General features: G+C 44.4%; 1 protein-coding gene across 8 annotated transcripts in view; it reads left to right on the top strand.

The window, feature by feature from the left end:
• ninl (ninein-like) overlaps positions 1-20,440 on the top strand; it is a 148,453-nt gene that overhangs the window by 124,930 nt on the left and 3,083 nt on the right. For 6 of the 8 annotated variants that reach the window (XM_070890052.1, XM_070890056.1, XM_070890054.1 and 3 more), the window contains 5 exons: positions 9,501-9,614; positions 11,554-11,700; positions 12,799-12,912; positions 18,269-18,481; positions 20,143-20,256. In XM_070890052.1, the coding sequence (XP_070746153.1) occupies positions 9,501-9,614; positions 11,554-11,700; positions 12,799-12,912; positions 18,269-18,481; positions 20,143-20,256 (702 nt within the window). Of the gene's footprint in view, positions 1-9,500; positions 9,615-11,553; positions 11,701-12,798; positions 12,913-18,268; positions 18,482-20,142; positions 20,323-20,440 lie in introns of those variants that run through there. The other 2 variants (XM_070890058.1, XM_070890057.1) reach the window with 2 other exon arrangements.

The raw sequence follows: 20,440 nt of genomic DNA, 5'->3' as shown, positions 1-20,440 counted from the left end.
ATGGCTGATCATTCACCTCAGTACCCCTTTCCTGCTTTCTCTCCATACCCCTTGATCCCTTTGGCCGCAAGGGCCACATCTAACTCCCTACATATATCTGTTTAATCCGGCAACAGCACACATTCATTCGATCCTTGAATTAAAAAGGTATACTATAAACATGATTACCAATAGCAATAACAAGTGTCTATTACAATCAGCTTATTCAGTTGGTAGGTGCTCCTGAAACACATCCTGCTCTAAGTATTAAGACATGTCTTTGTTCTGCAAGTTACTGTATATTTTGTGCATTAAGAGAACAATTGAAAGTCTGATAGATAAAGAAAAAGAAAGACTTACATTTATATAGCACCTTTCACGACCAACGAATGTCTCAAAGCGTTTTACAGTCAATGAAGTACTTTTTGGAGTGTAGTCACTGATGGGATGTGGGCAGCCAATTTGCGCAAAGCAAGCTCCCACAAACAGCAATGTGATAATCACCAGATAATCTGTTTTTGTGATGTTGATTGAGGGATAAATATTGGCCAGGACACCCTGGGTAACTCCCCTGCTCTTCTTTGAAATAGTGCCATCGGATCTTTTACATCCACCTGAGAGAGCAGACCGGGCCTCAGTTTAACGTCTCATCCAAAATACGGCATCTCTGACAGTGCTGTACTCCCTCAGCACTGCACTGGGAGTGTCAGCCTGGATTTTATGCACTCTTGAACCCACAACCTTCTGACTTGGAGACAAGCGTGCTACCCACTGAGCCACAGCTGACACTACCGAATAACGATAACATATTTTATTGTGATTTGGGCGTCGCTGGCAAGGCCGGTATTTATTGCCCATCCCTAGTTGCTTGAGAAGATGGTGATGGCCCCCCTTCTTGATCAGCAGTTTTAAAAAAAACTAAATAGCCATTTCTGAGGGAAATTAAGAGTCAACTTCGTTGGTGTGGTACTAGAGTCACATATAGGCCAGACCGGTTAAGGGCAGTAGGTTTCCTTCCCTAAAGGACCTTACTGAACCAAGTGGATTTTTATGACACTCTGACAACTTCACATTCACATTTCTTTAAAAAGCTGGATTCAAATTCCCAGCGGTCCTGCTGGGAATTGAACTCGTGTTCTCTGGATTATCAGTCCAGGCCCCTGGATGCCTAGTCCAGTAATATAACCATTACACTACCATACCCCTTTCATGTGATGTCATAGAATCATAGAAGTTTACAGCATGGAAGGAGGCCATTTCGGCCCATCGTGTCCACGCTGGTCAACAAGAGGCTATCCAGCCTAATCCCACTCTCCAGCTCGAGGTCCGTAACCCTGCAGGTTACGGCACTTCAGGTGCACATCCAAGTACTTTTTAAATGTGGTGAGGGTTTCTGCCTTGACCAGCCTTTCAGGCCGTGAGTTCCAGACCCCCACAACCCTCTCCGTGAAGAAATTAGCCATGTCTCTAATAGCTACAATATCATATTCCCAAGTGTCTACCTGTGCTCTCAGCTCACCTGCCTTATTCGCTATAAGCCTTGCATTGAAGTATATACCATTTAGTACAGCCAGACCTCCTTGTTGACTATTTTCTAGCCCTTGTTTCCTCTGTCCTTCAAATTCACTTTCTATATTTTTGCTTTCCAATTCCAGCTTTACTCCCTTTCCTAGTGAATCTATTCTCAGGTTCCCATCCCCCTGCCAAGCTAGTTTAAACCCTCCCCAACAGCACAAGCAAACCTCCCCCGCGAGGATATTGGTCCTGGCTCTGATGAGGTGCAACCCATCCGGCTTGTACAGGTCCCAGCTCCCCCAGAAGCGGTCCCAATGCCTCAGGAATTTAAAGCCCTCCCTCCTGCATCATCTCTCCAGCCAGACATTCATCTTCTCTATCTTCCTATATCTGTACTCACTAGCTCGTGGCACCGGGAGTAATCCGGAGATTACTACCTTTGAGGTCCTGCTTTTTAATATCTCTCCTAGCATGTAAAACTCTGCCTGCAGGACCTCATCCCTCTTTCCACCTATGTCATTGATAACGATGTGGACCACGACCTCTGGCTGTTCACCCACACCCCCAGAATGCCCTGCATTACGCAATATATTTACATTATATAAAGAAACAGTTATGACTTGTAAGTCTTGGTATCCTATTCTCTGATTGCAGTGGGATAACCTTTTCTTTTACCCCTGACATGTTGTTTCCTGCCTCTTCCACCCTTGTGGATTGATTGAGAAGGCAGAACTTGCTTAGTTCTGACTGCCAACTCGTTCGTCCATGGCAGGTGTCAGTCACCCATGGTCAGCTGACCACAGGTGAGTAAAGGCAGTGACAATTTGATCTGCCTTCTCCCTCATTCCTCAGAAAAGGTTCCCATAAACACCTCGGCAGTAATGTGACCCATAGTTAGTTAGCAAGGTGTCTATAGAATTAAAGAATGCAGGACAAATTGAGCAGATAATTCTATTTATAGGAAACTAATTAGCCTCCACGGCTATATTTTTTCAAAGGTTGGATCATTGTAACAGAGTGGGCTAATTACACTTGTGTATTATGCACTGGGATATCTGTATATAGTTTTAATTGCTTTCATTCTCGAGACGTTATGTCTTACTGCCATTAATGGTAATTATGGGGGATTGTTTTACCTTAATGCAGATAGATGGGTTAATCATCACAAGCTCTAACCTTAAGAACTTTTTTCACTATTTTTAAGAGCCCTTTCCCATTTCTTCACTTTGCCTCCACCGCAGTCCTCCTGACCAACATACAAGCATAGAATGGTTACAGCACAGACGGAGGCCATTCGGCCCGTCGAGCCCGTGCCGGCTTTCTTCAAGAGCACTTCAGCAAGTCCCACCCTTTCCCCGTAGCCCTGCAATTATTTTTCCTTCGGGTACTTATCCAGCTCCCATTTGAAAGCTACGATTGAGTCTGTCTTCACCACCCTTTCAGTCTGTGTATTCCAGATCCTAACCATTTGCTGCATAAAAAAAGGTTTTCCTCATGTTGTCTTTGGTTCTTCTGCCAATCACCTTAAATCTGTGTCCTCTGGTTCTCGACTCCTCTGCCAATGGGAACAGTTTCTCTCTATCTGCTCTGTCCAGACCCCTCATGATTTTGAACACCTCGATCAAATCTCTTCTCAACCTTTTCTGCTCCAAGGAGAACAACCCCAGCTTCTCCTGTCTATCCACGCAACTGAAGTCCCTCATCCCTGCAACCATTCTTGTAAATCTTTTCTGCAGCCGCTCAAAGGCCTTCACATCCTTCCTAAAGTGCGGTGCCCAGAATTGGACACAATACTCCAGCTGAGGCTGAGCCAGTGTTTTATACAGGTTCATCATCATTTCCACACTTTTGTACTCTATACCTCAATTTATGAAGCCCAGGATACCGTATGCTTCTTATTAACCGCTTTCTCAACCTGCCCTGCCACCTTCAACGATTTGTGCACATATACCCCGAGGACTCTGTTCCTGCACCCCCTGTAGAATTATACCTTTCAGTTTATATTGCTTCTCCTCATTCTTCCTACCAAAAGTGTATAATTTCAATAAGAACATAATAACATAAGAATTAGGCCATCTAGCCCCTCGAGCCTGCTCCGCCATTCAACAAGATCATGGCTGATCTGGTCGTGGACTCAGCTCCACTTACCCACCCGCTCCCCATAACCCTTAATTCCCTTATTGGTTTTCTGCATTCAATTTCATCTGCGACGTGCCAGCTCATTCCACCAGTCTGTCTGTGTCCTCCTGAAGTCTATCACTATCCTCCTCACTGTTCACTATACTTTCAAGTTTTGTGTCATCTGCAAATTTTGAAATTGTGCCCTATACACACACATCCAAGTTGTTAATATATATCAAGAAAAGCAGTGGTCCCAGTACTGACCCCTGGGGAACACCACTGTATACCTTCCTCCAGTCCGAAAAACAACCGTTCACCTGTCAGTTTCCTGTCACTTGGCCAATTTCATATCCAGGTTGCCACTGTCCCTCTTATTCCATGGGCTTAAACTTTGCTGGCAAGCCTATTATGTGGCACTTTGTTAAATGCCTTTTGGAAATCCATATACACCACATCAACCATCTTGCCCTCATCAACATATACTGGTGAATTCAGTAATATCGTGCTCCCAGCACGGAGTGCGATTGGAGTTGGGGATTACATACTGCAGCCCTGATTCTCTGTCTAAGGAGGCTTTGCTCTGCAACCAAAACTCCTTTTTTTAAAACAAAACAAAATGAACATTTGATCATTTTCACACCTGAATTGTATTTCTTTAATTGCTGTAGTAACAACCAAGGGACCCAATTGCTTTCCTATTTTGGCTTTTAACAAATCAAAATTGCCTTCTCTTGCACACGTACAAATAAAAGACATTTTGAATCTCATTCTGTCCTCTGTATACAATGGTCTATCAGATAGAGCTGAGAGGTTTTTTTAAATTATGATGGGGTTTTATAGGGTAGACGTAGAGAAGATGTTTCCACTTGTGAAGAAGTCCAAATCTAGTGGTCATAAATATAGGATCATCACAACTAAATCTAGTTAGGAATTCAGGAGATACTTCTTTACTCAGAGTGGTGAGAATGTGGAACTCGCTACCACATTGGAGCGGTTGAGGCAAATAGTGTGGATGCATTTAACTTCCTTTACTGGCTCCCACGTTAGCTGACATTGTTAACGGTTCGCTCTCCTCAGGTACTATCCCCCTTTCCCTCAAATCTGCCGTCATCACCCCTCTCCTCAAAAAACCAGTCCTTGCAAACTTCCACCCCATCTCCAATCTCTCTTTCCCCTCCAAGCTCCTTGAACGTGTTGGCACTTCCCAAATCCATGCCCATCTTTCCCGCAACTCCATGTTTGAATCCCTCCAATCCGGTTTCCGCCCGTCACAGTACCGAAACGGCTCTCATCAAAGTCAGAAATGACATCCTTTGTGACTGTGACAAAGGAAAACTATCCCTCCTCGTCCTTCTTGACTTGTCTGCAGCCTTTGACACAGTTGACCACTCTATCCTGCTCCAATACCTCTCCACTGTTGTCCAGCCGGGTGGGACTGCACTCGCCTGGTTCCATTCTGATCTATCTAATCGTAGCCAGAGAATCACCTGCAACGGCTTCTCTTCCCACTCCCGCATCGTTACCTCTGGTGTCTCCCAAGGATCTATCCTTGGCCCCCTCCTATTTCTCATCTACATGCTGCCCCTTGGCGACATCATCCGGAAACACAGCATCAGTTTCCACATGTACACTGACGACATCCAGCTCTACCTCACCACCACTTCTCTCAACCCCTCCACGGTCTCTAAATTGTCAGACTGCTTGTCCGACATCCAGTTCTGGATGAGCAGAAATGTTCTCCAATTGAATATTGGGAAGACCAAAGCCATTGTTTCCGTTCCCGCCACAAACGCCGTTCTCTAGCCACTGACTCCATCTCCCTCCCCAACTTCTGTCTGAGGCTGAACCAGACTGGTCGCAACCTTGGTGTCATATTTGACCCTGAAATGAGCTTTCGACCACATACCCGCAGCATAACTAAGACCGTCTATTTCCATCTCGGTAACGTCGCCCATCTCCGCCCTTGCCTCAGCTCATCCGCTGCTGAAGCCTTCATCCATGCCTTTGTTACCTCTAGACTTGACTATTCCAACGCACTCCTGGCTGGCCTCCCACATTATACCCTATGTAAACTAGAGGTGATCCAAAACACGGCTGCCCTGTGCTTGCTGACCTATATTGGCTTCCGGTTAAGCAACACCTCGATTTCAAATGTCTCATCCTTATTTTCAAAATCTTCCATGAACTCGCCCCTCCCTATTTCTGTAATCTCCTCCAGCCCACAACCCCCCAGCATATCTGCGCTCCCCTAACTCTGCCCTCTTGAGCATCCCTGATTATAATCATTCAGCCATTGGTGGCCGTGCCTTCTGTTGCCTGAGCCCCAAGCTCTGGAACTCACTGAATAAACCTTTCCACCTCTCTTTCCTCCTTCAAGACGCTCCTTAAAACCTACCTCTTTGACCAAGCTTTTGGTTACCTGCGCTAATTTCTACTTATGCGGCTCGGTGTGAAATTATTTTATCTCAATAAAACTCTGTGAAGCGCCTTAGGACATTTCATTGTGTTAAAGGCGCTTTATAAATACATGTCATTATTTCAGGCGAAGCTAGATAAACACATGAGGGAGACAGGAATAGATGGGTCTGCTGATGGGGTTGGATGAAGTAAGGTTGAAGGAGCTCGTGTGAGACAAACATCAGCACAGATGTGTTGGGCCAAGTTGCCTATTTCCGTGTTGTAAATTAGTTTGATGTCCACTTTGCAGACAATTGAAAAACTAGCAAAACCAAGGAAGGCTGATCTGCAACTCATGTCTCCACCTCCCAGCTTCGTATCTACAAAAGGTTAATACAGACTTCCAAACTGTAGTGTTCTACTTAAATGAGATCTGTGTCTTCTGTTTTATGAAAAGCTGTAAATTAAAATCTGTGTAACCTGTGCTCCACTGTACGTCATTGACTATCCATCGGATGAGACATAAAACCGAGGTTCCGTCTGCTCTCTCAGGTGGACGTAAAAGATCCCATGACACTATTTCAAGGAGGAGCAGGGGAGTTATCCCCAGTATCTTGGCCAATATTTATCCCTCAATCAACATCACTAAAACAGATTATTTGGTGATCATCACAATGCTGTTTGTGGGAGCTTGCTGTGCTCAAATTGGCTGCTGTGTTTCCCACATTACAACAGTGACTACACTCCAAAGGTACTTGACTGGCTGTAAAACACTTTGAGACGTCCAATGGTTGTGAATGGCGCTATATAAATGCAAGTCTTTTTTTCTTTTTATAAAGCTTTGGGACATCCTGAGGTCGTTAAAGGCGCATGTTCTTTTCTTTTGACCCAACCGGTTTTCAATTTAAGGTGCGACTTTCGAGCAGTTTATTTGCAAATAAGCAGCACTCTGTTGGGGTGCAACACCTGATGTGGGACAGTAGGGTCATTAGAAGGGAATTCAAGTTGAATTTCCAAGGGGGAAAAGTTCATCCACTTAGCGTCACCAGTTAGCGCCAGTAGATGGTGCTAATGCGGCCTTGAGAGCAGTACCAAGAGGATGAGGTGAATCCCGCGCCGCACGCCAAATCGAGACCCTTCCCACCCCCCTCGTACCGCTGCCGGTAACAGCTATTGCCGGGGACCCCAAAGCCAGTGAGATTGTGACATCAGTGAGCAGCGGTCACTGAATGTCTGCATCCCAATTGTTTTTAGCCACTTTCCTCACTGCCTCATCATAGGCAGTCCCTCGGGGCCGAGGAAGACTTGCTTCCACTCTTAACATGAGTTCTTAGGCCATTGTACAGTCCAATACGGGAACCACATTCTCTATCACAGGTGAGGCAGGCAGATAGTCGTTGAGGGAAGGGGTGGGTGGGACTGGTTTGCCGCACGCTCTTTCCGCTGCCTACGCTTGATTTCTGCATGCTCTTGGCAATGAGACTCGAGGTGCTCAGTGCCCTCCCGGATGCATTTCCTCCACTTAGGGCGGTCTTTGGCCAGGGACTCCCAGGTGTCGGTGGGGATGTTGCACTTTATCAAGGAGGCTTTGAGGGTGTCCTTGTAACGTTTCCTCTGCCCACTTTTGGCTCGTTAGCCGTGAAGGAGTTCCAAGTAGAGCGCTTGCTTTGGGAGTCTCGTATCTGGCATGCGAACAATGTGGTCTGCCCAGCGGAGCTGATCGAGTGTGGTCAGTGCTTCAATGCTGGGGATGTTGGCCTGGGCGAAGACGCTGATGTTGGTGCATCTGTCCTCCCAGGGGATTTGTAGGATCTTGCGGAGACATCGTTGGTGGTATTTCTCCAGCAACTTGAGGTGTCTACTGTACATGGTCCATGTCTCTGAGCCATGCAGGAGGGCGGGTATTACTACAGCCCTGTAGACCATGAGCTTGGTGACAGTTTTGAGGGCATGGTCTTCAAACACTCTTTTCCTCAGGCGGCCGCAGGCTGCACTGGCGCACTGGAGGTGGTGTTGGATCTCGTCCTTAATGCCTGCTCTTGTTGATAGGAGGCTCCCGGGTTATGGGAAATGTTGTCCAGGGCCGCGCTGTGGATCTTGATGTCTGGGGGCAGTGCTGTGCGGCGAGGACAGGCTGGTGGAGGACCTTTGTCTTACTGATGTTTAGCGTAAGGCCTATGCTTTCATACGCCTCAGTAAATACGTCGACTATGTCATGGAGTTCAGCCTCTGTATGTGCACTGACGCAGGCGTCGTCTGCATACTGTAGCTCGATGACAGAGGTTGGGGTGGTCTCACTGCCTAGAGTAGACACAGACAGTGAGGGCTGGCATGCAGCACCAAGAAGCCGGCTTCAGGGACATTATTTCAAGGAATCATCTGTAATCACTCGCACCTGTCGGGTTAGTGCAGTTTCAGCGGCTTTTTGTTCGTTTCAGCTACTGCAACAGTTTCATCAAGGTTCTTTTGTATCAGGAGTCTTGTGGCAAGTACAAAGTAGCTACATTTATTCTTCAAAGATTCAAACTGCAACACTTGGTAAGATTAATGGGGGCTGTACTGACATGCCACCTCGCCCTTTCAGGATCTACAGCCGAGGGAGTGTAGGCAGCGAGAAAGATGGGAACATGTGCGCGGAGGAGGAGGACGAGGAACAGGAGTGAAGGAGGAGACAGCCAGACAGTCGAGCTTCTGGACGGGTGGTCCGTGATGTGGTGTCCACGTCCCTCCACATGGTGCGGCAGACTTGTGGCGAAGTCCTCCTGTGGGTTAATAGGTACAGGACCGCCCGCCCGACCAGCGCTAAAACCAATGCCTCCAAAGTTTCATGGGAAAACCTGCGAGCTCTTTCCCATGGTGTGGCGATCTGCCATGAGAATTTGTAAATAAGTGCTCCTTCTCCTTGTCTTCCTTCTTGTGGTTGTAGAGGCAGCCACACAGTCAGCAATGCTGAGAATGAGGTGCTGCCCCTTTTAAGTAGTGAAAAAAGCCTGTGGCAATCATGAATTGTGATTAGACTGCGCCCGATATTGGTCCAGCCTTTAAGTGTAATCCCAATGAACTTGGGTTTTTAGATTTGATGTAAGACTCCAATCATTTTATTGAGCAGCGAGAATGAATTTTGTGTGCAGTCTTAGAGCATTTGCGCCTGGCGCTAATTCACGATCTTTTGTCCCAACACCGTCCATTCCTTGGCTATAACTAATTTCTAACCCAAAGTGTCTTTAGATTTCATGCTGCAAAAACACAATGGAAACTTATACATGCTACACACACAAAGCTAATGAGTCTTGGATACTTTTCCCCACCAACTTTGTTTCCAAACTCTTCCTTAATCTCAGTCCTTTTCTTTTTGCTCCTTTTACTTGACTTCACTCCTTACTCATATTTCTGTTCTCTGGATTTCCGTTGAGCCTCATGTTTTTCAGTGTTTAATATGTTTTACATTTTCCTCTCTTTCCACCCCCCCCCCCCCCCCCCACCCCCAGTTATTAGATCTAGATTCACAGGCTAAAGAAGCAAGTGCACTAAGGGCAGAGAAACAGAGACTGGACATCCAATCTAAAGCATTGTCGCAACACTTGCAGGAGGCCAAAGAGAAGGTAATAACATTACCGTGTACAAACTATTTATTGCCCAGTAATTCTGGTCTGTGTACAAAATGTATATTGTCCAGTAAATCTGCTCTGTACCAACTTTGTATCACTCAGTTGCCCTGGTCTAAAGTCTTCTGCTTTAAACTATATACTCGTTGTGTTCTTCCAGTGGCTCAGTGAGTAGGTACACCATATAAACTCAGAGATAAAGGCAGTAGGGTGAAAGGATCTTAGCCCAGAAAATCAGGATGTAGAATCAGGGTGGAGCTAAGAAATAACAAAGGACCGGAAACACTGGTGAGTGTAGTTTATAGGCCCCCTAACAATAATCATAGTGTTATAAATTAGGAAATTAGAGGAGCACTTAACAAGATTAATGCAGTAATCCTAATCCTGGGGGACTTTAATCTTCATATAGACTAGGGAACAAGTTCATGGAATGCATTGGAGACAGTTATCTGGAACAATATGTTGAGGAACCAACCAGGAACAGGCTATTTTAAATCTAGTATTGTACAATGAGACTGGGATAATTAGTAATCCTTAGTAAAGGATCCTTTGGGGAAGAGTGATCATATGTTAGAATTTCATATAAAGTTTGAGAGTGATGTGGCTAAGTCCGAGACTAGAGTCTTAAATTTAAACAAAGCCAATTACGGAGGTATGAAGGATGAGTTGGTTGAGGTAGATTGGAAATTAGATTAAAAGATACGACATTAGAATAGCAATATCAGACATTTGAAGAAATAATTCATAATTCTCAATTAATTTACATTCCCTTGAGGAATATGAACTCCGCTGGAAAATTGGTACAGCCATAGCTAACTAGAGAAATTAAGGATAGTATTAGATTAAAAGAAAAGACTTGCAATGTTACCCAAAAGAGTAGTAAGCCTGAGGATTGGGAGGGTCACAGAAAGCTAACATGCAGGTACAGCAAGCAAGTAGGAAGGCAAATTGTACGCTAGCCTTTATTGCAGGAGGGTTAGAGTATAAGAGCAAAGAATTGTTGCTGCAATTATAAAGGGCTTTGGTGAAACCATACCTAGAGTACGGTGCACAGTTTTGGTCTCCTTCCCTTAGGAAGGATATACTTGCCTTGGAGGTGGTGCACAGAAGGTTCACTAGACTGATTCCTGGGGTGAGAGGGCTGTCCTTTGAGGAGAGTTTAGAAGAATGAAAGTTGATCTCATTGAAATGTATAAACTTCTTACAGGGCTTGACAGGGTTGATGATCAGAGGTGGTTTCCCCGGGCTGTGGAGTCTAGAACCAGGGGTCACAGTCTCAGGATAAGGAGTCGGCCGTTTAGGACTGAGATCAGGAGAAATGCCTTCACTCAGAGGGTGGAGAATCTTTAGAATTCTCTGCCCCATAGGGCTGTGGATGCTGAGTCGATGAGTATATTGAAGACATAGATCGATAGATTTTTGGGCATTAAGGGAATCAAGGGGTGGGCAGGATCTGGTTTGGTCGTGCAGTCAAAATGGCCGGTCACCGCTCACTATATAGGATCACATGTAAAGAATACTACCAAAGATTCAGAATTTTCAGGAGAGGAAGGGTGGAAATCACACTTGTACAGAAACATGTAGCTTTCTTAAATAGAACAAATGCAAATTGAGCTAAATCCAGCAATCTTGTTTGGGTCAAGGAAAGGGCTGAGTAAGCCTTTGGAGGAATCCCTATATATTTTTGAATCTTACGATACTTTGATTTACAATTTAAATTGCAGGGGTGGGATGGGGGTCGCGGAGGCTGATGTGAAGAATAGTCACTCAGTCCAAAAACATTTATTAATATCTTTTGATAGTTGGCAACAAGCAAAAAAAAACATTTTCTCTCCAGCATTTCAACACATCCTTGAGTAACTTTTAACTTTTTATGTGTGGGGGAAAAGTAGCAAAAGTACAAGTTTTCTAATCCCAAATGCTGCCCTAAATTCAGATTAAGAATCTGGAATCGGGTTTGGAGCGAGCACATTCTGAGCTGGACCATCTGAAGCTCGAACTCCGAGGAAAGCAACAGGACAAATTGTCGCTGGCGCAGGAGATGGGCTCTGTTACAAGGTTATTGCAAGAGGCCAAGGACAAGGTATTGAATACGCTTGTTAATTGGAGTGCTGATGGCAGCACTGAGCAGTAAATCTAACCTTGTCTTCCGGAAAACAGAATCATTGCAGTTACACCTGACCTTTTGGATTGCTTTAAGTCGGTAAATGTAAATGTCCGAGGTTGTGGGAGGTGCAAAGCTCCTTGGGATGTTTTTTCTTACATTAAAGGTGACATGGAAATACTTTGTTTTTAAAGCACCTAGTGCTTAAATTGAGTTATATTTCAGTGTGGCTTAGAACAGTTCAAATCACAACGCAACCGTTTGGCTGCACACTGGGACCACGCAGGCAGCTGAGGGAGTCCCTGACATTTATTTTTAGACTGAGTCACCCACAAATCCAGAGCTGGGAAAATACACCAACTTCAGTTTCTTCAAAGTCCGGTCCGTACAATGCTTTATTCCTCAAAGAATAGTACAAGCTGTTTCCAAGATGAAATGAACCATTGGATTTACGGCAAAGGCTAGTGTGCCTTTCTAAATGGAACAGTGATGGGTGAATAGAAACTCCACAATAAGTGCTACATGTGTAGATTGGTTGTGAGGTTTCAGCTCATGTCTCGATATACTTTCATCAACCAGATGATTGGGTTTTGGTGATAAGGTGCAATGTTGTGGGATGTTTTACAGGCTGGACTAGCAATAGTCTATAATAAAGCTGGTCTCAAATACCTGTTTACATTCTGATTCACTTGGGCTGTGACAACCCCTATGACTGCAGTTCCCCATTCATTTCATTCTATCTTGCCACATCAGTTTACAGTGCTCACTTCAGGTTTATTTAATTACATAGAATTTTACAATGTGGTTTAATGTTCAATGATACTCACCTGAAATTGTTTCTATCTGTCCCATAAAAGTAACAGACCTGTAACTTCACCCTGATATGTTGCGGTGTAAAAACAGCTTCAGACACAACCCAAGTTTTGAAGGACAAAATCTATTATTTATAATGCTAAATCTAATTTAATAATTTTCAAAAGGGAATTGGATATATAGTTCAAAAAAGCAACAAGTCCTTGTGTATTATTAAAAATCTATGCATACATTATTGAAATATTATTGATGTGATTATCACAGATCAGCCAAATGCACATCCTGGAGACCGAGCTGGTGTCTGTGAGAAAGGAGTATCAGACTTTGCAAAACAAACAAGTAAAATTGGAAACTGGCCTGGTGGAATGTCAGGAACAGGTATGCTACTGATGTTAAATCTCTCCTCTCCTTCTCTCTCCTCTAAAGCCCTCGTTAAAACCCACCTCTGACCAAGCATTTGGTCACTCCTCCCAATATCTCCCCATGAGGTTCGGCATCCAGTTATTGTCTGATAATGTTCCTGTGATGTGCCTTGGGATGTTGCTCTACGTTAAAGGTGGTATATAAATACAAGTTGTTGTTGATATAATGTATGTGCGTGTCCTGTTGAATGCAAGTTATGTTTTATTTTGTGCTTTTCTGGGGGTTTTAAAAAAGTTTTTAAGAAAGGTATTTGACATCTTAGATTTTACAAGTCACAAAAAGATGGGGGAAAAAAATGAATGCTCAAATTATAACAAAAGATTTCTACCAGTTTTTCTTGCACAACGAGGACCAGATTAGTCTACTAACAAATATACATTCCATTTGGCACTGTTCTTGGAAGGCAGTAACGGCACAGTAGTTTACATCAGAACATAAGAAATAGGAGCAGGAGTTGGCCATTGGGCCCCTCGAGCCTGCTGTTATTCAATGAGATCATGGCTGATCTTCTACCTCAATTCCACTATCCCCAAGTCCTTTTATTAGTCCCAAAGATTTATCGCCCTCTGCCTTGAATATACCAAAGACTGAGCTTCAACAGCCCTCTGGGTTAGTGAGTTCCAAAGATTCACATCACTGAGTGAAGAAATTGCTCATCTCAGTCCCAAATGGCCACCCCTTACTCTGAGACTGTGATCCCGGGTTCTAGATTACCCAGCCAGGGGAAACAATTTCTCAGCATTAACCCTGTCAAGCCCCTTGAATTTTATATGTTTCAATGAGATCAGCGCTCATTCTTCTAAACTCCAGGGGATATAGGCCTAGTCTACTCAATCACTCCTCATAGGACAATCGCCAGGAACCAGTCTAGTGAACCTTTGTTGCATTCCCTCTAAGGCAAGTATGTCTTTCCTTGGGTAAGGAGACCAGAACTGTACACAAGTTTCTAGTTCCCCCGGCAACCTGCCCAGTTTCTGTGACTTGCAGTCAATGTCTGATGTGATGGGCTGTATTTTGTTTAGTCTGCAGGTTCTCTGTCTCAAACAGTTAACATTTGAGGTTGGTATCTGTTGCTCAGCCAAACCAACTAACCAATGATTTGAAGGAACCTTTTTTCAGAATTGATATTGAGAATCACTACATAGAGCTCTAGTCCTTGATTTTAACAGGGAAAGGAGATCTCACTTATATGATACAGTACCTGTATTTAACTTAATAACTAAAGATTAATGTGAAGTAGGTTTTGAATTTTTTTTAAGTATCATTCGTATAAGCCATCAAAAAGGTGATATTTTCTTTGAAGAAAACTATAATTGCTCAATAAAATTACATTGGCAGCACTGAAATGAATTGACTTGTGACAAAAGCTTGTAAATGCATTGACCTCAGTGAATTTTGAGCTCGGCACGATGCTGAGCTCTTTTTCCCCCGCCTTCGCCTCCGTGCCCACTTCTTCGGCCAGTAGTCTGCCCCCTGCACAGCAGACCCTTTCTCCCGTTTTCAGAATTCTCGCTCTATCTGGACCCCTCCCTCTGGCCTCTTACCCTCTCTAGATCTTTTCATTGTGAACTGCCGACAGGATATCGGCCATCTCAATTTCTCTGCTCCCCTCACTCACTCCAACCTCCCTCCCTCTGAACTTGCACACTCCGCTCACTCAGATCCAACCCTAACCTTGTCATTAAACCTGGTGACCAGGGTGGTGCTGCTGTTGTTTGGTGAACAGACCTCTACCTTGCAGAGGCTGATCGCCAACTCTCTGACACCTCCTCCTACCTCCCGCTGGACCATGACCCCACTTCTGAACATCAAGCCAAGCCATCATTTCCCAGACCGTCACTGACCTCATCTCCTCTGGAGATCTTCCCTCCACAGCCACCAACCTCATAGTTCCCCAACCCCGCACAGCCCACTTCTACCTCCTTCCCAAGATCCACAAGCAGGACTGCCCCGGTAGATCCATCGTTTCAGCCTGTTCTTGCCCCACGGAACTTATTTCTTCCTATCTCGACTATTTTTTCTCCCCTTGTCCACTCCCTTCCCACCTACATCCTCCGACGCCCTCTGTCACTTTAACAGTTTCCAGTTTCCCGGCCCCAACCATCTCCTTTTCACTACGGACATCCAATCCCTCTACACCTCCATCCCCCACCAGGATGGCCTGAGGGCGCTCTGCTTCTTCCTTGAGCAGAGGCCTAACCAGTCCCCATCCCCCCTCACCCTCCTCCGCCTGGCTGAACTTGTTCTCACATTGAACAACTTCTCCTTTAACTCCACTCACTTCCTCCAAATTAGAGGTGTTGCTATGGGAACCCGCATGGGTCTGAGCTATGCGGCCTTTTTGTGGGATATGTGGAACATTCTTTGTTCCAGTCCTACTCGGGTCCCCTCCCTCACCTCGTTTTCCAGTACATTCCCCTTCCTACTTCTGTAACCTGCTCCAGTGCTACAACCCTCCAATATCTCTGCGCTATTCCATTTCTGGCCTCTTGCTCATCCCCAATTTCCTTTGCTGCACCATTGGCAGCTGTGCCTTCAGCCATCCTAGGTTCTGGAATTCCCTTCCTAAACCTCCCAGCCCCGCGCTCCTCCTTTAAGACGCTCCTTCAAACCTACCTCTTTTGGAAACCTGTCTCCTTCCACGGCTCGGTGTCAAATGTCCGATTATGCTCCTGTGAAGCACTTTGGGATGTTTCACTGCATTAAAGGCACAATATAAATGCAGGTGGTTGTTGGACTCTGCACAGCTCCCAAGGAGGGCTCTGATTTCAGCCTGCACCAACAGAATGAGGCTTGGACTACTTCTCATTTCTTGATCCTGTTCCAGAGCTTACCATTCAGTCCCTTGGCCAGTGTCTGTCAGCTGTTACTGCTTTAGGAAATGAGTGATGTCTTTGGAATGAAAAGAATCCCATTTGTATCAGAAGCATTTCTTGTCCAGCTCTGAGTCTTGTGGCCTGGTTCCAACTCGCAATGTTGAACCCCCTCTAGGGTGGAGAAGAAGCAACAGTTTTATTGATGTTTGTTTTTACAGTTAAAGAAAGAACTTGCATTTATATTGTGCCTTCCATGACCTGAGCGCGTCCCAAAATGCTTTATAGCCAATGAAATACTTTTGAAGTGTAGTTATTGTTGTAATGCAGGAACACAGCCAATTTGAAAGATCCCACAAACAGCAAAGTAATAATGATCAGATAATCTGTTTTTATAGTGAAGTTGGTTGAGGGATAAATATTGTCCAGGACACTGGGGAGAACTCCCCTGCTCTTAAGAATTGTACCATCTGATCTTATACCTCCACCCGAGAGAGGAGAAAGAGCCTTGGTTACCGTTCGTCCAAAAGACGGCACCTCTGACTGTGCAATCCCTCAGTGCTGCACTGGAAGTACTGTGTGCTAAATTGTTTCAAATGTAACATCCTTCTCTAACTTCTCTTAAGGTTTGCAACTGGGCAGCTAATGCCATCAAATGATGGTAGCAATTGATGTTACTATTGCAGTGAAGATTGTGGATTACTGTACCACTTTATCAAAATGGGCAATCCTTCTTATCATTCCGCATGTTTGTTTCCTTGTAATACTGTGTAAATCGATACCTAACTTTCTGAGTCATCAGATTACCAGATATTTGTGAGGAAGTGCACTGAAACATCACGAGTCGTAAAGAATAGCAACATTGAGATCTGATTTCTTCATAGAGCTCCAAAAATTGCAAATTATTTATCATTAGATTAAGCTTTTCTGGTCTGTCATATCACTTGTTGCAATTTTGGCAAAGTCCCAGTGCATTTTATATTTGGCAAACCAGAGTCAGCTTCTGATTTCTCCGATAGATGGCAAAACACTGTGCTGCCAGACCACAGATTTCAGGCTAAACTACAGATTGTTTATTATGAGAGAGAAATATGCACAGAAGCAAATTAAGTCAGATAAGGTGATGCTTCACTGTTGCTAAGACATTTAATCTGTTTTTTGAGTCTAACATAAAACATATCAACAGTCTTGGATAAATTTAAATTCTATGTATCAGCCGTGGCTCAGTGGGTAGCCCTCCCGCCTCTGAGTCAGAAAGTTGTGGGTTCAAGTCCCGCTTTACAGACTCGAGCACATAATCCAGGCTGACACATCAGTGCCAGCACTCATAGAATGCTGCACTGTCGGAAGTGCCGTCTTTCGGATGAGACGGTAAACCAAGAAGTCTGACACCTCAGGTGAATGTAAAAACTCCCATGACACTTTCAAAAAAAGAGCAAGGGAGTTCTCCTGGAGTGCTGGCCAACATTTATCCCTGACAAATATCACCAAAGAAACAGATTCTGTGGTTATCATCACTGCTGTTTGTGGGACCTTGCTGTGCGCAACTTGACTGCCGTGTTTCCTACATTACAAAGTAATTAAAGTACTTAATTGGCTGTAAAATGCTTTGGAACATTGTGAGGTTGTGAAAGGCACTATATAAATGCAAATTCTTCCTTTAAACACGATGGAGTTCCACCTCACTGTGGTGATTTGGACGGGTGGTGCTTTATAATGAATGAACGAAAGATTTAGTAAACTAACACTGCCTGTTTCGTGGCCAAATCCAATACAGTAAAAACTATTCCTTTTTATCTCTGGGCTGAGCAGCTTCTTGTGTTCCTGGATTCAGGACTTCCAATCCAATCAAATCAAAAACACAATGGTAGAAGCTCGCATACATTCCTAAACAGTGACATGTGGCATTTGCAATTCGCAGCAAATGCTGGTGCAACTTCCGCTTGATCAGCTTTTTGAAATTGAAGCTTATTGTTTTGATAGCCCAGTCATTTCGGATGCTGACTGATTACAACCATAACTTTCTCCAGCCCAAGAAAACTGTGTTCTGGCCTCTTGTGCATCCTGCATTTCCTTCTCCACCATTGGCGGCCTTCAGTTCTCGAGGCTCTGGCATTCCCTCACTAATCCTCTACGCCTGTCTCCTCCTTTAAGAAGGTCCTTAAAATATACCTCTTTGACCAAGCTTTTGGTCATTTGTCCTAATATCTTGCGTGATTGTCTGTCAAACATTTGTCTGATAATGCTCCTGTGAACACCTTGTGATGTTTTACTATGTTAAACACGCTGTATAAATGCAAATTGTTATTACAATCTTGCCAGAATGATGCGTATGAATATGATTTAAATCAAATTATTGTGTTACTGTGAATGGGTCAATAAAAAAAGTTGCTCGTTGAATTCCGAGGTCAAGTTGCAGTTTATGAGCCCACAACACCATCCCTCTGGGTTCTTGCCTGCTCCACTGACGAGAGCTGTGTTGTGTTCTTTTCCCTCAGTTGTTGGAGGCCAACACCCAACTGATGCTGGCCCAGTCTCAACACCTGCAGGAGGTACAACAGTTAAAAGAGCGGATTGGCAATACTGTGCCCAAAAATCAGTTGGCGCAATTGCAAGTGAAACTAGCGCAAGGACAGCATAGAGTGCAGCACCTCCAACAACAGCTCAACACCCAGAGTCAGGAAGCCACCAAATTGATGTGTGAACAACAGGTAAAGCACAAGTCCTGTACCGTTGGCAGGTTTTGGGATCCTAATTGGACCCTGGTTTGCCTGTCCTTAAATGGTTTAAAAGGCCATCTCCATAAGGTCTAGTTTTGAGTGGATCCTTATGCTCAGGAACTGAAGAGTTCAGTTTTATGTAGGGGCACCAAACGTAACAAATTGTATGCAAAACTCTGTTGTGCATAGTCTAACCAGTAACAATTTGTATTTATATAGTACCTGTAATGTAGTAAAATGCCCCGAGGCGCTTCACAGGAGCGCTATCAAACAAAATTTGACTCCGAGCCACATAAGGAGATATTTGCGGCAGATGGTCAGAGATTTTGAGGGGCGTAGAGGTTTAGGAAGGGAATTCCAGAGCTTCGGACCTCAGCAGATGAAGATACGGCTGCCAACGTTGGAGCAATTAAAATCGGGGATGTCCAAGAAGCCAGAATTGGAGGAGTGAAGATATCTTGGAGGGTTGTGGGGCTGGAGGAAGTTACAGAGATAACCAGCACCTATCACCCCTGTTCTCGCTGACCTACATTGACCCCTGGTCCAGCAACACCTCAGATTTACAATTCTCACCTTTGTGTTCAAATCCTCCATGGCCTCGCCCCTCCCTATCTCTAGCCTATTCCAACCCTGCAATCTCTGCGTTCCTCCAATTCTGGACTCTTGTACATTCCTTCGCCCCACCACTGGCAGACGTGTATACACCCTAAACCTTTCCATCTCCTTAAAACCTACATCTTTCACCTGTCCCAATATCTCTCTCTGGCTCAATTTCACAGTTTTGTCTGATAAAGCTCCTGTGAAGTGCCTTGGGACATTTAATTATTTTAAAGGCGCTATGTAAATGCAAGTTTCAACTAGTTTGGTTTTTGGATACAAGTGGCACAGTCCAAGGAATAAATTCTCCAAATGCTTCATCGTGTAGCAAAGATGCCTTGCAGAATAAAGCAACGCGTCCTACTCTGAGAAGGCACTCACAGGTCTGACTCCCAGGGATCTCCGTCACTCAATTCCACTGTTACCCGTTGGGCAGCTTTTTGCTGTTTTTAGTTGAAGAATGAGATGAAGAAATGGCATTTTCTCGTGTGTGGTGCTTAAATAGTATCCCTTCTGAGAGCATAATGGTACCAGACACGAGGGATTTCAATTATGTGGAGAGATTAGAGAAACTCGGGTTATCCTTGCAGGAGAGAAGGTTAAAGGAAGATTTAATAGAGGTGTTAAAAATTATGAAGAATTTTGATAAAAGTAGAAAGGGAGAAACTGTTTCGAATGGCAGGAGGGTCGGTAACCAGAGGACACAGAACCAGAGGGAGATGAGGAGAATTTGTTTTTACGCAGCGAGTTATGATCTGGAATGCACGGCCTGAAAGGGCGGTGGAAACGGATTCAATTAACTTTCAAAAGGGAATTGGATATATACTTAACAGGGAAAAATTTGCAGCGGAGTTATTGAATATCTCTTTCAAAAAGCTAGCACAAGTACTATGGGCTGAATGGCCTTTTGTGCTGTATAATTCTGTGCATGTCAGTGTCCAACTGCATTTCCTGTATCAATTTCCAAAATAAGAGTTTTGAAAATGTTTAGGTCCAGTGTAGCCCAGTCTCTACCAGGCAGGCTACATGAGAAATCACTGTCCATTCCATTTCAGGAGGAGTATGAGCGACTCCTGAAGCAAATGGAGGAAAGAATGGAGGCGGTTGAACAGAAACTGAAAAATGTACGAATGATGCTTCAAGAGAAGGTGAACCAGCTCAAGGAACAGGCAAGTAATTACAGTGCACAGGGCTAACATGAAACAATGGATTTATGGCAGTCATAGTTTCGATAAGTGAGAACTATAGTTTCACATCTGGGTACAACACCTAAAGGATTGCAGCTCATACCTGACAATGAAATAAACCTTCTTTTAAAGCTGCTCCAAAGCCCTAGATCCCTGGGGACATACA

This window comes from Pristiophorus japonicus, chromosome 9 (assembly GCF_044704955.1).
Source record: "Pristiophorus japonicus isolate sPriJap1 chromosome 9, sPriJap1.hap1, whole genome shotgun sequence".
In the NCBI taxonomy this organism is placed as follows: domain Eukaryota; kingdom Metazoa; phylum Chordata; class Chondrichthyes; family Pristiophoridae; genus Pristiophorus; species Pristiophorus japonicus.
The sequence above is the reverse complement of the archived record's forward strand: the minus strand, read 5'-3'. Positions and strand labels throughout refer to the sequence as shown.